Genomic DNA, 22,651 nt, shown 5'->3' with positions numbered 1-22,651 from the left:
GTGTGCTACCAATTTGAAAGTTTCATGCAGATAGCTTTAAAACTAAGAGCCGGACTAAGACGGCTAAGATGGCTATATCGACCTGGCTGTTTTTACTGATAAAGTGTATGAAAGTATAATTTTTGCAGATCCAGATGCTAGCAAAAAGCGCTTATTGTAATTATTTATTTTGCTCATTTGCAAAAAGATAAGATTAAAATTTGTTTATAAATTTACATACAACGAACGACTCTTACTCCCAGTATAAACTAAAGGGTAAGAAAACGAATACTTTTACTTACTTTTTCTTATTTTATTTTGCACTAATCGTACTTATTGTTAATGATTTTGTGTTTGACTTAGAAATAAAGCAATCACTAAGTCTAGAATGTTGGCGTGAAAGTGAAAAACTGTCCGCGTTGTACCGCCAACTATCTCACTCTATTTTTGAACCTTCCTTTGTTTCTAATGATATGCGATGAGACTAAAGTTAAGTATTTTCTCTATAGCATCTACAAAATTCATCAAACTGATTGTGATTGAAAGGTTAGCATTGATCTCCCTGAAGTTATCTAGGAAAAGCCGCTAATTACAGTTACGTCGTCATAAATTCGATGCATCCCAGATGCAGGATGGTGCTCCTCGTGGCTCAGCACTCGTCGTCTGTGACTGTGCGGCAGCTGGCGCGGAACTCGCTCATCGGCGTCGCATTAGCCGTGGATGGCGTCATGAGAGGCGCCCCCTGGAAGGATATGGCCAGCGGGAGGGCGGAAGGGGCGCACAGGCTGAGAGCGCCGCGTCCTTCTGTCACAGAGCGATAGCGCAGCGGGCGGCCGGAACTGCAATGGGATGGCAATAACTGCGTTATTGGCTGTGCCATTTTAAGCCATTTCGAGTCGATTGGGTTTCAGTCAGAAAGAAGTCAGTAAATGTCCGATACTTTTGAATACTTTTTTAATTCGAAATAAATTTGCCATTCGACATAGTTTGCTTTTAATGTTTACGAAATTGATGTCTTTCAATGTGTGGCAATTCTAGTAAGTCTTTAAAATAAAGAACAGTCGTATTACAAAGTTTCCCATTCATTCTGCTTGTTAAGTTCAAAGTATCGAACTTATTCTTCCTTTAATATATTTGAAGAGCTCTGGATTTCCCATCGCTACTTATTCAGTCGCTGCCACAAACGTCTCTTGTCTGCAGTCCTCTGGTAAAACAAATCCCCAAAAATCAATCATACGTCACGTTGCACATTAATTCCCAGCAGAATGCACTCCCAGAGCAATAAATTGCATCCCCGTCTGACTGCACCCGGCAGCGACGAATTTTAGTTAGAGGTGCCTTCGTCGGTTGGGGGAGGAGACTTCTTAGTGCGGCACTGGGTCCGCGTCTGGGCTGCAGTGACTCTCCCTAACTTAAGTGCTCTACTACTCACCGTTCGCAGTTGCACTTGAGCAGGCGGATAAAGGCCGCCCGGAACGTGCGATTGAATATGGTGTAGATGATGGGATTGATCGTCGAGGAGACATAGCCAAGCCAAAGGCAGGTGTTCACCACGTGCTCCGGCACTTGGCACTCGGGGCAGGCCGCGAATATAATGTTCAAGATGAAGAAAGGCGACCAGCACAGAACGAAGGTGAAGAACACCAATCCGAGCACCTTGGTGGCCTTCTGCTCCGTGGCAACGGCATTGGCCGACAAGCTGTTTCGTTTGCTGCGATTGTTTAGAAAACTGTAAGCCAAAAGAAAATTGGTAGTATTAACCATAAAGTTAAGCCATGATGATTATTGTTTCACTATCAGATACCCTTTACTCAGCTAGTGAGAATACCTATAGTAAAATGAACAAGAGAGAACGCTGTAGTAAAGTTCCTCGACTGTCTTCGGAGTAGTCAAACGCTGTTTAGTTCCATGAAACTATTAATGTAAATAATGCCAAAAGCTCGATGGACATGGCTAGATCAAAGACACTAGAATAATTCTAGTGTCTTTGGTAATGGAATATGTTAAAAAATTGACCAATAAAAGATCCGCTTGCCTGTCGCACGTCAAAAAAGGCCTAAAACGGGTTTTTGTTTCGAATAAAAAAAAAGACACAATATAAAAAGTTACACTTGCCCACAATTTTTGAAAATGTATTAACCCATTATCCGCTTGCCTATCTTTAGTTTTCTGAATCCTTGCTTCGGGTTTATTGTTAGTAGGTGAGTAATATGAGCTAATAATCCATTAATTTTTGTTTCCCGTCAATGTATCATTTTGTAACCTAGTGATATCGGTTAAATGAATAAATACATGTGTTAAAAATGATGATACTTAGTTAAATCGTGTTCGATTCATTCGATTCAATTATAAATATATGATCTTGTTTATAGATCGCCACTTAATATTAAAATATAAGATAGAAAGTATTATTTATTAGTGGTCAAACGAAACCACTTCAACCGTTAAGCGATTTACCACTAGAACAATTTACGCTTGGAGTAAAAACTTATTACTACGTTATCCTCAGTCGACATCATTACTTACCGCAAATTGAGGGTGGGCGTGGCAACGCGGTTGAAGCCAAATTTAAAGGGCCTCACTTTGTTGCGCTGTGGTTCTTCCGGTTTTAAAGCCGTCGGCTTTACCTTTTGCACCAGGTGATTGCCTCCAGTCGCCTGACTTTGGTTCAGAGTCGGTCCCTGGATGGTTGCGATTTTCATCAAGCCCGTGCCTCCAGGAGATGAGTTGCTCGTTCTGCCGGCTGATGAGCCATTGCCACCAGCCCCCACCTCCGTCGCTCCAGCAGCTCCACCTCCATTTCCACCTACATTGGTTGGGTAACCCAATTGTGGCTGGGAGATGGTGACACGCACTGAGGCCCGTCGATTTGGATGGCTGTTGGGTGGTACCAAAGAAAGTGTTAAATGTATGGGCAGTCTGAAATCGATACTCAAATTGTAATTTACAAAGCTGAGAAAGACCACTTTCGAATAATTTTCCAACTTAATGATGGTATCATAATTTGGTTAGAAGATTAGAACGATTGTAACAGTGACTATTTATACCCGTTACTCGTAGGGTAAAAGGGTATACTAGATTCGTTGAAAAGTACGTAACAGGCAGAAGGAAGCTTTTTCGACCATAGATCCGAGATCTCAGCCAAAACAGACACGCCCATACTATTGAAAAAAATTTTTATTTTTCTCCGTTTTATTGGTTGCCTTTCCAATTTCTATCGGTCTATCAAAAACACTTTGTCCACGCCCTACTTACACCTACAAAACGCCGAAAACGGCCACACTTTTGAACAGTTCCCCAATATATATCGATATCCCAAAAAAATTATGAAATTTCGTGTTCCCTCTCTGTTGAAAAAAATATTTTTGAAAAGCTCTTCCCATTCTAACAACAGATTTTTACGATGAAAGACAAATAAACAAATCTTTTAAATTATTTCTTATGTTTAAGAAGTAGATGCTTTTACTGCTGAGCGAAAGTAAGATATTAAACTTAAGGCACTCGATTTCTGTGTCTATTACGTAACAAACACGTCAGTTAATAACATTTCTAATGTAATGATGGGTACGGTGCCTCCAGGAGCCAAATGTAATGATATAAAATTTCTTGGATGGGGGACCTCAGAGCCTGAAATTCAGCGAATGCTTTGAATGCGGATGGCGAGAGAAATGGCCTGATTAGTACAAGGAAGATCGCCTATCTAAGAGGCTATATGTAACGTATCCAACGTAAGCGAAGAAATAGTAAAAAGTTCCAAAATAATCATGCTTAGTCAATAACTTGTATAATTTTATATACAACTATTTAAGCCGTTAGTTAGTTGAATTACTAAATGATTGTTTATTTTGCAGTGAAGTATGTTAAGCATATTTCAAATGCCCGGTTCTAAAAAACCATCAAGTAAGCGACCACACCTGACCCTTAGGAACAGGAACAGCGATAAACTATTTAGAAGTAATACTCGAATCGCAATGGCCAAAAGTTTTTCAATTTCTGAGTGGCGCCTGGAGAAATGGTAGGAAACAAAGTATGAGAAATGTCCAACTTATAATTTGTAAAGAAAACACCTTTATTTTTTGTACGAGTAGCACTGGGGAAAAACTTGTCATATTTCCCATGGGTGGTTTTGCAGGGGACTCCTTCCTCATTAGGAATTCATACACTTTTATGGAGACTTGTGCGACATACAAAAAACGTCAAAAAACGGCGAAGCTTTTATTCGTTCATTACCCCTTGTCCTTGCCTTGGGTCGAGTGATTTTATCGCTCTATTTTATTAATGCTAAAATGCTGCTGACAACCAGCTGGCAAACGGCAGTCGTTTGCAAACTTCTGAGGCATTTCTGATTGCACTCTGCTCTAACCAAGAAAGCTTTTTTGGTACTTTCCGCCATTTCTGGACTGCAGGCAACTATGACGGACGCGACATGTGTTCCTCTGTCGTGGGTCCTCCTTTCCATTTTGTGGAGTGCCTCTTGCCCCAAACACATCAATGTGGCAGAAACTAATTGGTACTGGCTTGTGAACTACTATCTCACGTGACATTGAGTGATTAAGATTATGAATTCCTTTGTGATTAATTTTCCGAAATCAGGATTTCTCGGTAGCTTACATAATCATAATCTTACACAACAGATGATATTGAAGCATTTTTTGGATTATATTACGTGAGTTAAAAACCTTTCGGCCACCCTCAGTGCCATCGTGGACTCTCGCCTTGGGAATTATCCAATCATAATTTGCAGTAAGTCGCCACCACGTAATTATGCTTTCAAGTGTTTTCCTATTACCTGTCCATTAGGTTTGGATAGCCGCCGTGTTTGCGCCAGAAGGAGCTCGAACGCGAAGTGCTGGCGGAGTGGCTGCTCGAGGCGGGAGACGACGACGAGTGCCGCAGGATGCCGCCGCCAGAGAACCGGAAGCTGCTGTGGGCAGTGCCCGTCGTCCTGCGCCCACTTCCTGCGGCTCCGCTAGTCCCGTTCACGACATTACGGAAACTAACCGTTCCCATGCTCCTGCTGCTCGCCGTTCGCTGTTGCATCAAAGGTCGTTCGGCGGGCTCTACGCCCCTCCTTCTGCTAGGAACTCCAGCCTCCATCTCTCCTGCAGTGTTGAAGTTGCGATTGCTGTCGCCCATTGATAGGAATTTGTTGTTGCCGCCAGAGAAGCTACTGAACATCTGCAACTGCTGCTGGCTGTGCTGCGGCCTTAGGGTGAAGCGTCCACCCAACCTGGAAACATGAATGTAAAAGCATCAAAGATGCACTCAGAAAAGTGTACAACGCCTTCTGAAAAAACTAATAGCTAATAGCTTTTGAAATTTTGGTGACATTCTTTAGTGTAGGGATTTTTAGAGCAAGAGGGATGACGGGATAATTCAATGCTTGATTGAGTAACGTCTAATTCGTTCACTTGGTCGAGTTTCGATTGGCCAATCAATGGGACAAATTGCTGTATTTAAAGAGAAGGAAGCGAGAGATGATGAAAGAGCGAGTTCTTAACCGGAAATTTAGTAGAACGATTGTGTGCAGATTTTTATCTTGCCAATTTCAAGCGGTAAACTACAGTCAGCTTACTTTTGGCTAAGTAATGGGTATATGATAGTCGCGCAATTCTCGTTATATATTATTTCAGTATGTTTACAATCACGATTTTTTGAGGAATTAACTGGAAGCCGTATAACGAGTATGCCATTATACTCTTACCTGCGAAAAAGTTCACTTTCCGGATGCTCGGCGGCAAATCGCGCTTTCTTCCGGAGGAGGGGAATTGTCAATGCGTATGTGGTAACCATCATCAGCATGGGAATATAAAAAGCCACCAGAGATCCAAACACGAAAAAGGCGCGATTGTTGATAACGCATATGTTAGGCTCGGGCATTATGTTCTTCTCATTGACCAGACCTAAATGCACAAGAAATAGGCTTTTGTAGCAACGTTTCAATTCCTCCCTTCTGTATCTTACCAAGAACTGTTATTGAGCTGGATACCATCATGGCCATCACCCAGACAATGGCTATCTTTATGCCAGTCAATCGTTTCGTAGATCGATGCCTCGAGCCCAGTGGATTTCTTATTCCCATATAACGTCCCAAGCTAATGAAGCACATGTGCAATATGCTGGATGAGCAGGCCAGTACGTCACAGGTCACATAAATGTTGCACCAGGTAAAGCCAAGTGGCCAATAGCCTGAAAAGGACGATAAAAAGTAAGATAGATATTATGATTTCGATCTTTAGATACGGATACTTCTACTTATGAGTGTTATATGTGAATCTCAATAAAAGTTCATCTTATTTGCTAAGTTATATACTGGGTATACCCTAATTTCGACATTGATCTAAAGTTTTCTAATCTACCAAACGTGTGTTGTTTTTATCATATGCAGCTTTAACTCGAACTGATATTTTTTAGGATTAATTGCTTAACAAAAGACAGTTAATAGTGACATCAATATACAGAAGATACTCCATCGAGCGAACGCTCTTAATCGAAAAAAACACTAATGACTCGAAATGACTCCTGCCGCGAGTCGAATTCAGTTAATTAGTACAAATTGTGCTTAATGACAGTCGAATCGGCTCGACTAGTGACTCTGATGCAAAAAATAGTTACTTTATAGGCTTGGAAGCCGTGTAATCTACCTGTTACATAATTTCAACGAATCAAGTGTACTCTTTTGCCAAAGACCAAAATAATCAACGAATATATTGCACTTTGCTTTTAAAAAATTCAGTAGCGGGCATTCAATTTTAGTAATAATATAACCGCCACCAAGTGGAGCTCATGTGTATATAGGTATAGTTATACGAATGGAAATTAAAAGTGTGGGCGTGGCAGTTTTTGGCGGTTTGTGGACGTTATTGTGGGCGTGGTTAGCATCAGTTAACAAACTTGCGCTGGGCCTATGCATCTGGAATCTGCATGCCTAATCTTAAAATTCTATCTTTCATAGTTCCGGCGATCCCGACGTTCCACCTCTGGTGGTATACCCTTTTACTCTACGATTTACGTTTGTATTGATGTCTTGAACAAATTCGTTTGGTAACCGTATTATTGTTCCGTAGAATATCTCTGCTGCACAAGATTTGAGATCATCCTTGAAACGTCACAATATAGGGTTGCATTCTCATGGTAGCGGATTCGCTGAAGCTTACTTGTAGTAGTTCCTTGCAGTAAGTTTAAATGCTCGTAGTCAGTTGCCTGTGTTTCCTTTATTTGCGTTGGACTGACAGACGTTGGCTTTGTTGACGTTGACGTTGGGGATTGTACATAGCCTGGAAAGTGCGGACGAAAACTGCGAAATGTATCTAAGTTGACCAAGTTGCCTTGGTGATGCTTGTTCAGGCCGTGCGGTTCATGATCCGTGTTGATGCAAAGAAAAACCAAGTGGCTGCCAATGATCATAGACCAACTGTTCTAATGCCGCTCCCATCGCCACATCAGAAGAATCACTTGTGCATCAGTCAGATGTGCCTTAGGTCATGGATCAGCCAGTAGCGCCGCAGCTGCCACACTTCGCTTGCATGCATTGTAGGAGGATATTCGATCTGGTGTCCATACGATCTAGCGTTGCTAGTTTTCTCTTACATTTTTAAAAAGTTCTGAAAGGGGTGGCTGGATATATGACGAACGGGGCCGGCATTTGCGATAATAGTCAATAATGCCGACATTTCTTGAGAAGAATCTCCAAAACGGTTCGAAGATGATAGTCGTGTTCATCTGGCGTGTCTGACATTATAAGGATATCATCAATACGAAAGTGATGCCTCGAAATATATTGTAAAATGTAGAGAAGCCCATAAGGGAAAGTGGTGTTAAACAGCGGTTTTAGGAATATCACATTCTGACATTTATATCTGTGTAGCTGCTTCAAAAAATGTGGCCTGCCTTTTTAAAGGACTCGAAATGCCCTGTTGGAGCAAAAAGTAATTTTCTTTAAAAGTTTGTCACCAGAGAAACGTAGCGTGCGATTTGAGATTGGGCTTCCTGTTGTTTCGATGTAGTGTTGTACATCGTGTCGATTATTTGTCTTTGGTGTTGGTACAGTAACGACCACAAATTCTTGTAAAAGGCTTTGGAATCTGTAATCAATAGTGGATACAGGGTGATGTTTGGTGTCGATATACCTATTGTGGCAACGATCAATTTTTTGCGTTTTAACCTCGACAAGGAGATGATAATGGGAAAAACTGTGCTCCAATAATGGTTACCTTGGTGTCAGTCACGATGAACGGCCAGAGAAGACAACATCGGAGTCCAAAGTTTACGTCAACTAGCATGTCTTCGTCGGTATAAGTGAGTTTTCCGCTTGCAATTTAAGATCGAATTGCTTGAGGAATAACAGAGACCACAAAGCCAGAGTCGATACGAAAGCCATGCTGGGAAGGTGGTCTTCTGATAACGTTTTTTTAAGATCTTTGCTGTAGTTGGTTTTTCTTTCACTGTCCAGCACTGAAGGCAAGATCAGCAAACGTTTAAAAGGTGCGCGAGGGAGCATGGGACCTTCCCTTGGGAGCTTAATTTCCAATGCGGTGATGATATGGGCAACACTCTACTGGTTGATCGCCAGATTGCGGTTCATGGCGCGATGGCTGCATCCATGGTTTCTAGCATCTCGTCTGCAATCTTGGCAAGTTCTCCAATATCCTTATCCTTCCAGATAGTTAGGATCGCACGAACGTTTTGAGGCATTTCAGCAAGGAACGGCGTAACATATCATGTGAGCAATATCTTGGTATTGATTTAGATAAGAGTGTTAGGTAAGTATATTTCATTAGACATAAGCCATGGCACATGTTGCTGTCGAGATTCTCTATCCAACGCCAAAGGTCTCTCTTTATCCAAGGCTGGGTGTGAGCTTAACCAACATTTGATAGACACAGTATTGGGCTTATGCATTTTTTCTCGGTTTGGATTAGATATTTTGGCTATCAAAAATATTTATGTTTGAGTTACGGATGAACGAACTGTATATGTCTATATGTAATGTATATGGTTGAAAACGATCCCTTTTATCTATTACTCTTGGAGTAACTGCCGATATGCATCTGAGAGATTATGTTGGTCCTTGGCAATAGTTGGAAACCTCTTTATGCGTAGATAACAAGCTACCCCACAAATAAAAAGCAAGCGAAAGTTTGGAACTTCCTATTTAATCCAATGAGGACGAAGTGTGTCTTTTGCGAAAAAGTCTACTGAACAAGAGGGCGTACAAAATTGCCCTGCCCCTTCTCTACGGGAATACGAAGAGCGTTAAAGTTTCGCTGCATTTGCATCCGTCTTCATTTCGTTTTTGGCGCTCTTTTTTTTCACTGCAGCAGAAAGCTGGAGTCAGATGCTATTTAGCAAAAAATTGCCATTATGCTGCACTATTCATATGCGCACTGAGAAAAATTATTTTTTATGAAGAGTGAGTTTCTTTACAAAAAAGAAAATTGAAACGCACAATTTTAAATTCTTAATAAGAAAAATATAACTAATTAAATTTTTTTAAAGGCTTTTGGTCAGTGTTGGGCAGGAAAACAACAGCATGTCATAGGGAGAGTGGGCGACTATTGCTCTATAGGGTCGGAAACGTTTCGCCCAGTTAGATCAAGTAAGTCTAGACAATAGAATATTGTAGTGTCTTTGGTCTATCCAACTTAATTCACCCAATTATTAAACCTACATATACCACTCATTAGTAAACCTATTACAAATGGGAAAACCTTTTTGTTTTCTTTTTTTTATGATCACGTGGCACTTTTTACTTGTGTGACAGACTGCTGACTAAAATCAATATACCCTCTGCATGGGTGCACAGAAGCACACCAAAGAATGGATTATCGAATACAAAAATTTTACAATAAATATTATTTTTACTGCCATAATTTATGCTTAAGTATACTTTTCTCAGTGCAACTCTCTTTTCGCTAAGAGTGTAATTGAGCCCAAGGGGAAGCAGCTAGCCAACAAGGCTAACAAGTTTGTCCATTACAATGGACCAGGCCGGCAGACTATGTGTAGAGAAAGTGGCGTCAAAAGAATTCATGCGTATTAGTCGCATTTTTTGATACATTAATGATACGCATCTAGTTTAAACTATTTCTCAGATCTAAGCAAATTATTTTAGGTACAATATTTTAGTTGCCAATTCAAAGTATTCAAAGGCGAGCACGCACTTACCCAAAAAAGCTGGTATCGCGCCCATGGGCATCACAAACAAACTGACCAGGAGATCGGCTATAGCCAGGGAAAACAGGAAGTAGTTAGTCACATTCTGCAGCTTCCGGTCCAAGGCCACGGCTAGGCACACAAGGATATTACCCAGGCCACCGGCGAAGATAAAGAACACTACGAACAGGAATAGCCAATCGTAGCCGTGGGGACTGTAGTCCAGAAAGCTCTTTGTTACCGCGAGCTCGGTGGCCAAGTCTGCAGTGGAGGTGGTAGTGTTCAGGGCTGTTAGGTTCGGCAAAATCATATCTAAGCTGGTGTTGGTGACATTCATGATGCCCAGGAAGTCGTGATCGGGCTCCATTAGCTCGCTTAGATTAAGGAAGGACCAGAGCCCATCGCGCTCTGTGCCCAGCTCGATTTGAAAGGCCTGCAGAAGGCTGTCGTTGGAGAAGCTCTCCTCCGCGCTTTCCACCTCCCGAAGTGGCTCCCTCTCGAGCTCTTGCAAATGACAAAGCAATAGTTCCTGGGCCTGGCCCAGCTCACATTGCAACACCATGCCTCCCGCATCGCAGCTCGAACTATCACTAAGTGTATCACTAGCATAATCACTGAGGGCCCCGTTGATTGCCAGTCGAAAGTGCTCATACGCCTCGTACGGCCATCGCAACAGTCGCGCTTGCAGCTTCAATGTGCAGTTTTCAGACAATGGGCTTTCCCCATCGCAGCTATAGAATGCGCTGTGCTCCGCTTCGTCGATAGCTTGCCGTGCACACTGGAATGTGTCGTTGCGTCCCTCGATGAGGATGTTGTCGGTGGGCAGGAAGTGGTTGTTGCTGCTGCTGGGGGTGTAGGATGTGCTGTTGGTGTGGCTGCTGTCGCAGTCAATAAACGGCTGGCGAACCCCAGGCCAATCCGCCTCTTCCAGCCGACAATTGAAGTGTCGCCGTGTGAATGTTGCTGCTGTGTCTGATGCAGATGCAACTGCTGCTGTTGCTGTTGCTGTTTCTGATGTGCCTGTCGATGGTCCATGACCAGAGTAGCTTTGCATCTCCATTTCATTCTAAAGCTGTGGGGCTTCCTTCTCGCAGAAGTGTCTGTTGTACAGAGCAGTACAAAGAAGGTTTGCTGAAAGAAAAGCATGCATTTCGATTTTATTTACTGCCCATTTAATTAATGAAGGATATTCATTTTACAACGAATGTCAAGTAACCGCAAAGGCAGCCCCAACTATACTTCTTTTTGTGGAATCACTTCACATTCCAAAAAAAAAATGCATACAAATAATGGTAAATAATTTTTGCATCTGAATCTTTTCTCACTTAAATCGGGAACAAAACCCATAATTCTTAAGATATTAAGATATCCTTACATAACTAATATTTCCATCAAAGAAAAATCATGAAATGAGCAGACAGAACGCGATTTAACCGAAAAAATCAATTAATTAAGGCAGCCCCTTATTTGATTTATTATGCACTTAGTGCATATTAAAAAATAAAATACAAAATTCAATAAATATAACTGATGCACAGAAATCAGCTCTTCTCTTCAAGTTTATTCGAAAAAATCAATTAATTAAGGCAGCCCCTTATTTGATTTATTATGCACTTAGTGCATATTAAAAAATAAAATACAAAATTCAATAAATATAACTGATGCACAGAAATCAGCTCTTCTCTTCAAGTTTATTCGATGCCGCACCCAGTAAAAAACACTTTCCCAGCAAAAAATTCCCAGTTTGCTTCGTCACTACGTGAACTGACATTTTCTATGACAGTAAAGATATTTTAAGACCTGGAGATTGCTTTAGACCAATTAATGGAATTTATGGTATAACGCGGCCTTTTCGCATTCTATGTTCATTAAAGGCAATGGCAAATAGCTGCTACATAGCTGCCATATTTCCGATATGTGTTTGTGTGCTCCTCTCAAAGAATGACAGCTGAAGAGTTGAGCCCGGTGGGATGCATCAGATGATAATGATGTTGATGTCGATAACGCGATGACGATGGCAGTGTCAACAAGAGCTGGCGACTCGATTTGAATTAAATGACGCGGCCAACAAAGGATCCCACGCTCCCTTTGACCTTTTGCCAAACATTCATCCATCCATTCCCCTTCTAACAGCCTTGAATGCGGCTTTTGTGCTTGCGTCAGTTCCAAATAAGGCTGTCAGACAGTGCTGCCAGCAGTCAGTTAAGAACGGACAGAGCGGCCGAAAAAACAGATCAAAATGTACAAAATATCGGACAGGAATAAGCTAAAGTTAGAATTATATGAACGATGCCGTTGAGAAATCCAAAGTTTTGCATGATGAACACCGTGGATAGTCGAAACTGATTACGAAACCATGAAAATGTAAGGTATTGCTTAAAAGTGCCTTTAGTTTTAATTTTTTTCCGACTTTAACGTTTAGAAAAGAAAAGATTTATTCAAAACAGAGCCAAAACGGCAGCACTGTCGTGAGCCATTGCATTTAAAATGTGGTTCGTATTTTCATCTTTTTATACCCGTTACTCGTAGAGTAAAAGGGTATACTCGATCTGTTGAAAAGTATGTAATAGGCAAAAGAAAGCTTTTTATATAGTTATATATAAAGTATAAATTCTTAATCAGGATCACTAGCCGTGTCGACCTGGCCATGTCCGTCTAACTGTCTGTCCGTCTGCATGAACGTCAAGATTAACATTAAGATTAAGATTAGGCATACAGATTCCAAAGAAAGAGTTTGTATACTGATGTGCCACGCCCACTTAACGCTTACAAACTTCTATCGATTTGAAACAAATATTTTGTTCGCAATCCCACTAGCTGAGTAACGGGTATCTGATATTCGAGAAATTGGACTATAGCGATCCCCTTGTTTGATTAGGATTCTTTCTGTTATTATTAGGCACTCGCACAAATTGTCGCCACTGATAACGAGTCTTTGTGCAAACATATGTATGTATTTAGGTATTCACAGTTAATTAAAAATGGCGCACAAGCAATTAGATTTATGCAAGTGCTTCTATGTAACAGTTGCAATTTAGGAATTTTACAGCATAGCAAAGGTTTTCGCTCCATGTAATTTCTAGGAATCTTCGTTGTTTTTCATAGTGAAGATAGTGAAATAAATCATTTTTTGACCATATATAATTTGGATTGGAAATTTCCGATGACTACATCACATAGTTGCAAAGGGAAAAGATGGAAAAATATAAGCTAATTGATAGAAAAAATCATAGGCTTAGGATCTGGGTTTTCGATTTGGTGTGGCCAAATATTTTTGCCACGTCCATAGAAACTGACAAGACAAATAATAAAATAAAAAGGCAAGACATTTTTCAGAAGGGTGGGCGTGAAAGTTTTCGCCTTTTGTGGACGTAGAGTGGGTGTGACAACGTTCTAAATAAAAAACTATCCCAGCGTCACTAGAATCTGCCTGACTAATCTAAATTTTAGAGCGGATTGACGAACAGACGAATGGACAGGCTAGATCGACTCAGCTAGTAATCCTTGTCCTCGGATCTTCGCATCTATTCGTTACTTTCCACCGAATCTAGTATACGCTTTACTCAACGAGTAAATACAAACAACAAAGTTTTTCTGGTATTTTGCTGGTGCAGCTTCATTCACTTAATATCTTTTTCATTAGATTCTTTACAATCTCTATTTATTAACTTAAAAAGACTAACTGCTGGGAAAGTTCGAGTTATGGAATTTTCATTAAATTACAAACTATTCTGTGGCTCGAGCTTTGTTGTGTGCAACCTGAAATGCAGGTGGCCTGGGTGAAGCTAACCCCCATAGTTTCCAGAAGCGGGCTAACCACACACTGGACTTGGACTATGATAAACACGGCAAGGTGATGGGCGGAAGATGCAAGGGGGGTCCCTTATGCATATGAAATGCGCTTTGACAGTGCACTTTGCCAACTTAATTTGAGTGGCGACGTGGCCAAAACATCCACATATGTATGTATGTATGTCCTCGTAACGAGAGGCTAGATGCGCCTGCAATTTAAAGTCAAGGCCTGAAGGGGACTCACTTGAATCACTCACAACGCCTTTGTTTCGAAATGAGTACTGTGGGGAGGCTAGGAGATACATTTGTTCAGAGCGAGTCCCATTTATTGGTTACGACTCGGTACGCCTTAAAATCTTAATTTATTATAAATTTATAAGTGGTGTTATATATATAACATATAATGTTTTTATAATGTTTTTGTATATCAATAAAATGGCAACACAAAAAAAAAAAAAATAAAATAAAAAATAAAATTAAGGAATAACAATGTTCTGATATTATTATTGATCCAGTTTTCTTTTATTTCTACAGTAATGTTTGTGGCATAATTGCATAAAAGAAAAGCGATAGACAAATCAGGAAATATATTATTTGATTGAAATTCAATACTTCGATTATGCGTCCAATCAGTCATGCGAGCAAGTCGATCTCTCTCAAAAGTGAGATCCAACTTGTTCAAGTTATATATGGATGTATCTTATTTATTTCTCCGGGAAACCAACTGTGTTAACAATGCTTTTTTTTTTATTTCCAGTGTCAGTTTCAGTGGTCGCTGCTGTCTTCACTCGGGTGTGGCTTAATTTGCGGTTCATTGTACAATTGGTTATAAGCGAGGCGATTCATTTTGCAATTCGCCATACCTCTGGCTATTTCCATGTTTCAATTTCCACGTGCTTATAGCCAACATTTGATGCGTATTACACCAGTTGTTCTCGAACTTGGCCGGGCATATTCATGCAGCCGTGTCGTATAGGTTTCAATTCAACTTTATAACAGATAACCTGATACCGCGCACACAATAAGATCCTTGAATATTACTTGCATGAGCAACACTGTTGAAAAAACCGTTGTTGTTCGCCAGTTTGGAATTTGCATAAGTCGGGACCGACTTTCCATTCCCTATCACCTGTAATTTGCGGTTATTTTTAAACTCGATATAAAAAGAGGTTGAGGGAATTGGCAAATAATATATTAAATTGAAAAATAGCGAAACCCTTTCTTAAAATTAGGGCGTGGCAGTTCATTAAATCGTTCAAAGCCAAAAGACTCCCTTTGTGGATGCTGTTGACCGCTTTTTGGCGGTTTTTGGCGCTAACTCGTTTATTATATTTCCTCGTATTTCGGGGTATAACTTGTGACCACACCGCCACTCACGCATTTTTCCAATAATGGCCGCCATTAGACATGGAATAATGGAGAATACGACCTTTCGGCCTCCACGAAAAACATAGGGAGAAGATGTATGCCTGGTCATAAAAGTGACTGTCCCAAAATGTAAACGAACTGAAGGAGACCACTTGCTCCGAGAAATTCGTCATTCCCTTAGTTCAGATAGAAAACTTTCTAAGCACGTTGCACGCCGAAACAAATGAACGCGAAACCGAGACAAATAACGTGGGGATTATATATATGAATATATATTTATATACATTTAAAAAGTGCACTGTGCATTGAACTGTGTGGTGTCCAATTCAGGGATACTGTCCCATGACAAATTGTCGTTGCATTTTTCGCATGCTTGGGTGGCGATTACTGATAACTAAGGCTTTTCTAGAATTTGTCTAATAGAGAGAAAAATCCAGCAATATTAGTAATATTTAAGCAGGTTTTTGAAAATATTTTCAATTTAATTTAAAAATTAAATAATTTCAATTCGTCTTTCCCAATAAGTCTCTACCAAACTGCATATTGTCCTCATAGAAATAATGTAACATGATTTTCTTAAAGGCATTGCGAAGCTAATATACCCATGCGGAAATCAGATATAATCAAGATCGAGGTAATTGAGATACATAAATGTTGTTTTGACTGCGATGGCTGCTAGTTTCAGTGATAGTGCTTATTGATCAACCAACGAAATTATTTATTTTTTCTTATCTTAGAATAATTTTCCCTTCGTTTCATGTAAGTCTTCTATTTGATAAATTAAATTAAACGAAATCATAACATCGAAGTTATATAGTTACATAAGTTACATAGTTTTTCCAATTATTCCTATAGTATATAGTGGTCCAATCGCCTTGAGGATTGTATACTGTCTGCAATACGAAGGAAAGGAAAAAGTTTCATCGAAACTGAAAAATTTGTTGTGTATAAACCGACGGACATGGCTAAATTGACTATAGAAGTGAAGAATACATACATATATGTATATATAAGTTTTCTTTTTCCTTCGGATATAAAATAAAAACAATACGATTTTTGTATTTAATGTAGCTTAGCGGATTTTTAAGGGAAAGGTTTTTTTATTGAGAATTTCAATGTGAAACTGAATTAAAAAATGCATTATTCTTATTATTGCATAATTTATATTGATCACAAGATATCGATTGGTCAAAACTTTGGCTTGATGAATAGGTTTGCAGGCTGAATCATTGCTTTATTAATTTGGATTGGTCAAAGCTTTTATGCTCACGACTGGGTTCAATGTTGAAATGTTTATGTCATATTGATTTCAATAACTTGTATATTTGGCTGTGGACTTATGTTATCGACAAATGGACTAATAGGTATCTCGGGATATACAGGTTGTTGGCCTGGTTTGGTGTCTATTTGGGAATATCCGTGCAAACGATAGGTGATGTAGGTGATGCATCACCTATCGTTTGCACGGATAAAAAAACAGTGAGTATTAGTGCGTCTCGTAGTCGATTGTACGAATGTGCTGTACATGAGAATTGCATTGTCTTTGACAGCTCTTAACTAGCCGGTTTGTTTATTGAATATGTAGCCTACATCAATTACGAATCAACTATCGTCAGATCTTACCAACACATTTAACATTGTAAAAGTAATAACTATTGCACTTGACCAGCAGCAAACATAAATGTGAGGATGTTTCCATCTGTAGTTGTTGCTCTTCGTTTAAATTGAATTTGCATAAATAATTGGGAAACTCTCTGGTGACTTTAGGTGCGAGACTAACTCAATCTTCAAAATCCAATTTCCTATGAAAACAACTACTTCTGCCATTTGGCAAGTTATCTTCCTTGCTCGGTCCGTGGGAAAATGTACTGGGCAGATTTATGGTTAAATAAGCGAGACCGCACTACCGCATGAGCGAGTTGAAAATAAATCAAGAGAGAACGCTATAGCCGAGCTCCTCGACTATCAGATACCCGTATGGGTATCTTGTATGGTCGGAAACGCTTCCTTCTACCTGTTATATACTTTTCAACGGATCTATTGCACTCCTTACTCTACGTATCTATTTTGTTTAGTACGTACCATTGCATGTGTAGTTTTTTACTAATGGAATGCTCCTGCACCTAAAAGTCTTGCACACTCTAAAAAAAACAGAAAGGAAGCTGGTTTCGGCAAGCCGAAGCGTGCATACCCTTGCTGTTCTTAAAAACTTGGTTATACCGATAAAAAATAAACGAGTAGAGTACAAAAATAAACGAGTATAGTACAAAAATCTTTCTATCTCAGCTATATTTTTTCCCAATGTGTGTGCAACACGTAAAAGCTATAAGGTTCATGTTGCCTTAACCGCGACATTTTCGGTCGGCAAGTGTAAGTTCCACTAATGCACATTGAGATAGGCATTGCGGTGCGAAGTAGTTCAAGGCAGTCAGTCGTAGGTGGTCCTAGTAAGTGTTGTGTTGGTTTTCTCCACCTTAAGAGATTTGGCAGCCCACAAGCACCCTGCATTTCACACCGACCCTTGCTACTCACTTAGCAGAGTATTTTCACCTGCGATGCGTTCATAATGGAAGGCGGGCCAGGCCAGTGTATTTATGTATGTAAGACTGCGAGAAACACATCGCGTATACGTCACGTTGTGCAGAGACTTATTTATCCACAAACAAACATCGAGGAGGATGAGCACGTGCACGATGGGGAAAACATTTGAAGCGTGTTTGTTTTTTATTTATTCATGTTTTACTTGCTGGCTTTCGTGTTATACAACTTGTCGTTCATTTGTTTGGCGACATTTGTTCTCTGGCCATCAGCCTTTCTAGTAAAACAGCAAGACAAAGCAGCGTTTTGCCAACTAATTTATTTCCATTTGCTGGTTGGCTAATCTTAATTATTTGATACTTTAAGATCTCGCAATTACCGAATACCTATTAAGACCTTTGCATGCATTTTTCGAATTCCTTTTCCTCGACCTTTAAGAAATTGTGCATTGGATCCTAATGAGGTTTACAGTCCATTAACTTGGGAACTTATAAACATCGTTTTATTTTGTGCGTTTATAATAATAACACTATTAATAATATCCATTTTTTGGTGTGTAAAACCATTTCTTCTTTCTACTTACTTAATTTCCTGATATAAATTTTAAAAGGGGAGTAGCACAGAATCTGCCTGACTAATTTCTGATCTCTAATTTAATTATACCCCTTAATTGGAAAGAATAGGGGTATACTGGTTTCGTTAGAAAGTATGTTACAGGTAGAAGGCAGCTTCTCCGACTGTATAAAGTATATATATTCTTGATCATGATCACCAGACAAGCCGATCTGGCCATATCCGTATGAATGCCTCGATCTCAAGAACTATTAAAGATGCAATTCAAGTTTGTATCCAAATGTTGATATTTTTTTATTTTATTAATTGTCAATTTCCTTTGGTATACCAAAAACATTTACGCAACGCCCCCTTTAACATCCACAAACGGTCCAAAACTGTCACTTTTATATTTTTATATTTTATTACTTTATCGATCGCTCTTGATACGAGAAATGGGAATGAAATATGTTAATGGGGTGGGTATATTAAAATTAAATACCCATTAACACAATCTAGAAATCATATCTCCCAAATGGCTTTATGTTACATAGCAATAATATGATGTTGCAGGATCCCCTTCCACTTTACCTCAATCAATGTTACGATTGCTACTGTCAATTAATTTGCATATTTACACTGATTCAACACACTTAATTCAAATACTTTAAAACAAATAAAATAAATCATTTTCGATGGTCAGACGGAAGTACGGAAAATCGTATTGGGAAATGAGTAAGCTAAGTGAGCACAATGAGGATGACAAATCATGCAAAGTTGCTAAGAGGTCGTACTAACGGAATAATATTTATTGATTGTTGATACTGATTGCTCGTGAGCAATTTGTACAGCGGCCAATTAAATGATATGTCGATTAGAGGGAGGGAGGGAGTTTTCAAATGCCCGTTTGGCATAAGAATGTTTCAGCAATTGCTCAAAGTCAACGGGCTAAACAATTAATTACAGGCGTCAGCACATCGATCGAATGGATGGATGAGGCCCAGTGAACTTATTGTTTTCGGAATCTCTGCCTTAACAAAATATTTACTTTAAACCACTTTCAAGATGGAGCACTTTTACAGGAGGCCCAATTTAGAGATATTTTTGTATTCGATAGCTTGGCTCTTTTTTAATTAAAATAGCGAAGCTTTGTTACTTTCATCGCACCATATATTTTTCCTTATTCACTATCCTTCCAATAGCTTAATTTTAAATTAATTAGGTAAACTGGTTAACAAATGGCACGACACTAGATCTTTAACAACGTATTCTGCAGTTAAAGTAAACGAATGCCAAAATAAATTGAAAGCTAATTGAATTCAGAAATTTAAAATTGTTTGTGCATGAGGAAATCTATTAATCTATAAATCTGTAGGAGCACATAAATTGAAAATAGTATTAGGTATGCGGGGGTAAAAGATATAGCTTTTTCTGTTTATTTTTATTACTTGCCGCACGCTAGACAAAGATCGAGAGGTCAAAATATTCTAATATTCTAGCCTTTTGATGCCCAAACAATATATAGATTGTGATGACTGAGTATTTTAATGTATATAGATGCAGATCAATTGCTATATCTCAAATTCAGAAAAAAATCCATCAATATTAAATTTTGCACATATGTTTCTGTTTTCTCATCGAACTAGAAATAAGCTTTATTCATTTAATCTTCGTACACCAATAACCAAAAATATGCGAATTGAGAGAAGAAAAAGTGTTGTAAATATTACAGATTTATGTATAGTGAGACCCTACCATAAATTAACTAAAGCTAAAGTGACAATAGAGTTTTCCCATTTGTGGTTCGTCACAGGCACTGGCAATGTCCTTGAAATGGATGTCGAAACACCTTACAGTTTCCTAGCTATGTTTATGGCTAACACTCTTGTCGAAAGTGTCACAACTTCACCGCCTGTTGCTGACAGACAGACCCTCGATTTTGGCTTAAACCAACCAGGAGGCGTTTAATACCTCGAGGTAATCAGCGTTTGTGTTTGTGTTTCCTCGGTCCACTTAACTTTTACAGTCTGTCCACTTCACTTTCGTGAAAGTGTATGTCTACGCACCGCACAGAAAACGACAGAAATTACTTCATCTTAATGACAGCTGGTCTGACAGCAGGATTCGGCCTAAGGCTGGCATAATGCCGATTTCACCTCTATGCCTCATTAAAACTTTACGGACATCAACTGCAGCGGTGGCAAAAAAGCTAAACAGTTGAATTCCTCAGCCAGAAACCTAAGCCCTAAAAAAGGGTAAGGCATCCAGTAGAAAGGTAAAACAAAAGGTAACCAAGACAAAAAGAAATGGCCACATTTGGGATTGTGTTCGTTGGTAATAAATCTTATTTTTCTGCTGACATGTGAGTAATCATGTGGGGGTTTGGTTGGATCCCAGATACAAAGGCGAGAAACAGGATAATATAGGTGGAAAAATATATGCCTCTAAAAATGTTTCTTAATTTTGTTTTCCCTTAGAAAGAGGTTTGTTTTACTTACCTTTTGTACTAAACGCAATTAGCTGTCCAATTAGCTACCCTTCTTCGATTTGTTTCTTTATTAATACACATTTTAAAATTATAATAAGCTTTAAATGCGTACGTATACAAAGTCACTGACTTTGTAAAAACTTTATCCTAAGACCCACATTTTGCAGTCGTTTGGCAACACATACACATATATGTATATTTTAGTTATTTGCACATTTGATTGTTTCCCTTTAACACTTTTTTCCTTTTTTTTCACACTTTTACTGCACCTGACAACTGTTCTTGCGTATTCAACCAGTACTTTTTGCAGTACCTTTTACCCATTTCAGTTGTTAAAAACGTTTTAATGCATTCCGTAATATCTTTAACTATTAACTTTCGTATCCATTTTCTATATATATTTTTTTAGTGTATTTATCGTGTTTAATTATTTCTGGAAGAGTGGAGAGAGCGCTCTGAAAGCGAACGCATCACGGCGAAATTTCAAAACAAACTGATTGTGTCGATTTTCCAAACTGGTCCATTCAGTCAGAAAAAGCAAGTGGAAAACAGCAGCAGCGGCATCACACAGTTCTCTCTCTGAGTTTCTCTCTCTTGCGCGAAATAGTGGGAAATTTTCCTGCTTTTGTTTTGAAAATTCGTCGTGGAAAAGCTTCTGTTTGCCCCCTCTATTTTGTTTTTTTTATGTGTGCGTTTGTTGTTGTGTGAGAGGTTTTCCCACTTCAGCATTCGCTACGTGACTTGTAGTTAATTTAGGAACTGAAACTTCATTGCAACAATGTAAAACCTTTATATTTTACGCTGATAACCCAATCGGCCTACCTTAATGATAATAAGTCTTTGGAAAATAAAATTACGTATAAAAGAAAAAGGATAAGGGAGATTGTATTGTATTTGCATATATGTAGGTGAGTAAAAAACAGAAAAATAATTTAACAAGAGCGTACAATATAGTCGACTATCAGATACCCGTTTCTCAGCTAGTGAAAGTTAAACGAAGAAACTTTAAAATTGGTCGGCATATCGAGAGAAATTTGAAAAAAATAGATATATAAAAATGTTTAATTATTTACAAGTGTCGGTGTGGCAGTTTTGGGCGTTTTGTGGGTGTTAGAGCGGGCGTGGCAACAGTAGGCAGATAATTTAATGTTTCTCTCTTTCTGAGATCTCGACAGACGGTCATGGCCTGATCGACTTGGCTATGGATACTGATCAAGAATATATATATACTTCATATGGTCGGAAACGCTTTCATCTGCCTGTTTCATACTTTTCAACGAATCTAATATAATCTTTACTCCACTAGTAATGGTCCTTCGCCCAGTCTAACGCCGAGAACTGCCACGCCCACATTTTTGAAAAATGTTTAAATTTTATTTCGTTTTATGGTTTGTCTTGTCAATTTCTATCGGAATAATAATAACCTTTTGGTCACGCCCCTTCTCACACCTACAAAACGCGAAAAACGGTCATGCCCACACTTTTAAACAATTTTTAAATTTAAATTTACACTTCCTTCTTCCCTAGTTCGTAAGTTGTCCATGCGATGCATATTTTTTCCGTCATTTTGGCAATCGGCCGCATTAACTCTTTTAATCATACGGTCAAAAAAAAAAGGTGAAGTCATAAGAGGAAAACCTATTCAGAAAAGTTAGAATGGAGGTCACTTTTATAAAATATTACTATAAACGCAAAATGCTGAATTATCGTTTCGATGCTTTTTTGCGTTTCATTTTTTAAGAACAAAAGAAAAGTGATTTGATGCAATGTGAGATGAAA

General features: G+C 39.1%; 1 protein-coding gene across 1 annotated transcript; it reads right to left on the bottom strand.

The window, feature by feature from the left end:
* Positions 1-271: 271 nt before the first annotated feature.
* Positions 272-21,369, bottom strand: LOC6726713 (5-hydroxytryptamine receptor 2B). The gene is made up of 8 exons (XM_016176098.2): positions 20,883-21,369; positions 10,147-11,265; positions 5,944-6,168; positions 5,684-5,882; positions 4,769-5,209; positions 2,506-2,856; positions 1,412-1,708; positions 272-818 (listed from the first exon to the last, which is right to left on the bottom strand). Exons 2-8 carry the CDS (start codon positions 11,192-11,194, stop codon positions 629-631), a joined length of 2,751 nt encoding a protein of 916 aa, XP_016033191.1. The 5' UTR covers positions 11,195-11,265; positions 20,883-21,369; the 3' UTR covers positions 272-628.
* Positions 21,370-22,651: the final 1,282 nt, after the last annotated feature.

The sequence above is a fragment of the Drosophila simulans genome, chromosome 3R (genome assembly GCF_016746395.2).
Source record: "Drosophila simulans strain w501 chromosome 3R, Prin_Dsim_3.1, whole genome shotgun sequence".
NCBI lineage: Eukaryota > Metazoa > Arthropoda > Insecta > Diptera > Drosophilidae > Drosophila > Drosophila simulans.
Note: the sequence above shows the minus strand (reverse complement) of the source record. Positions and strands in the feature narration are given on the sequence as shown.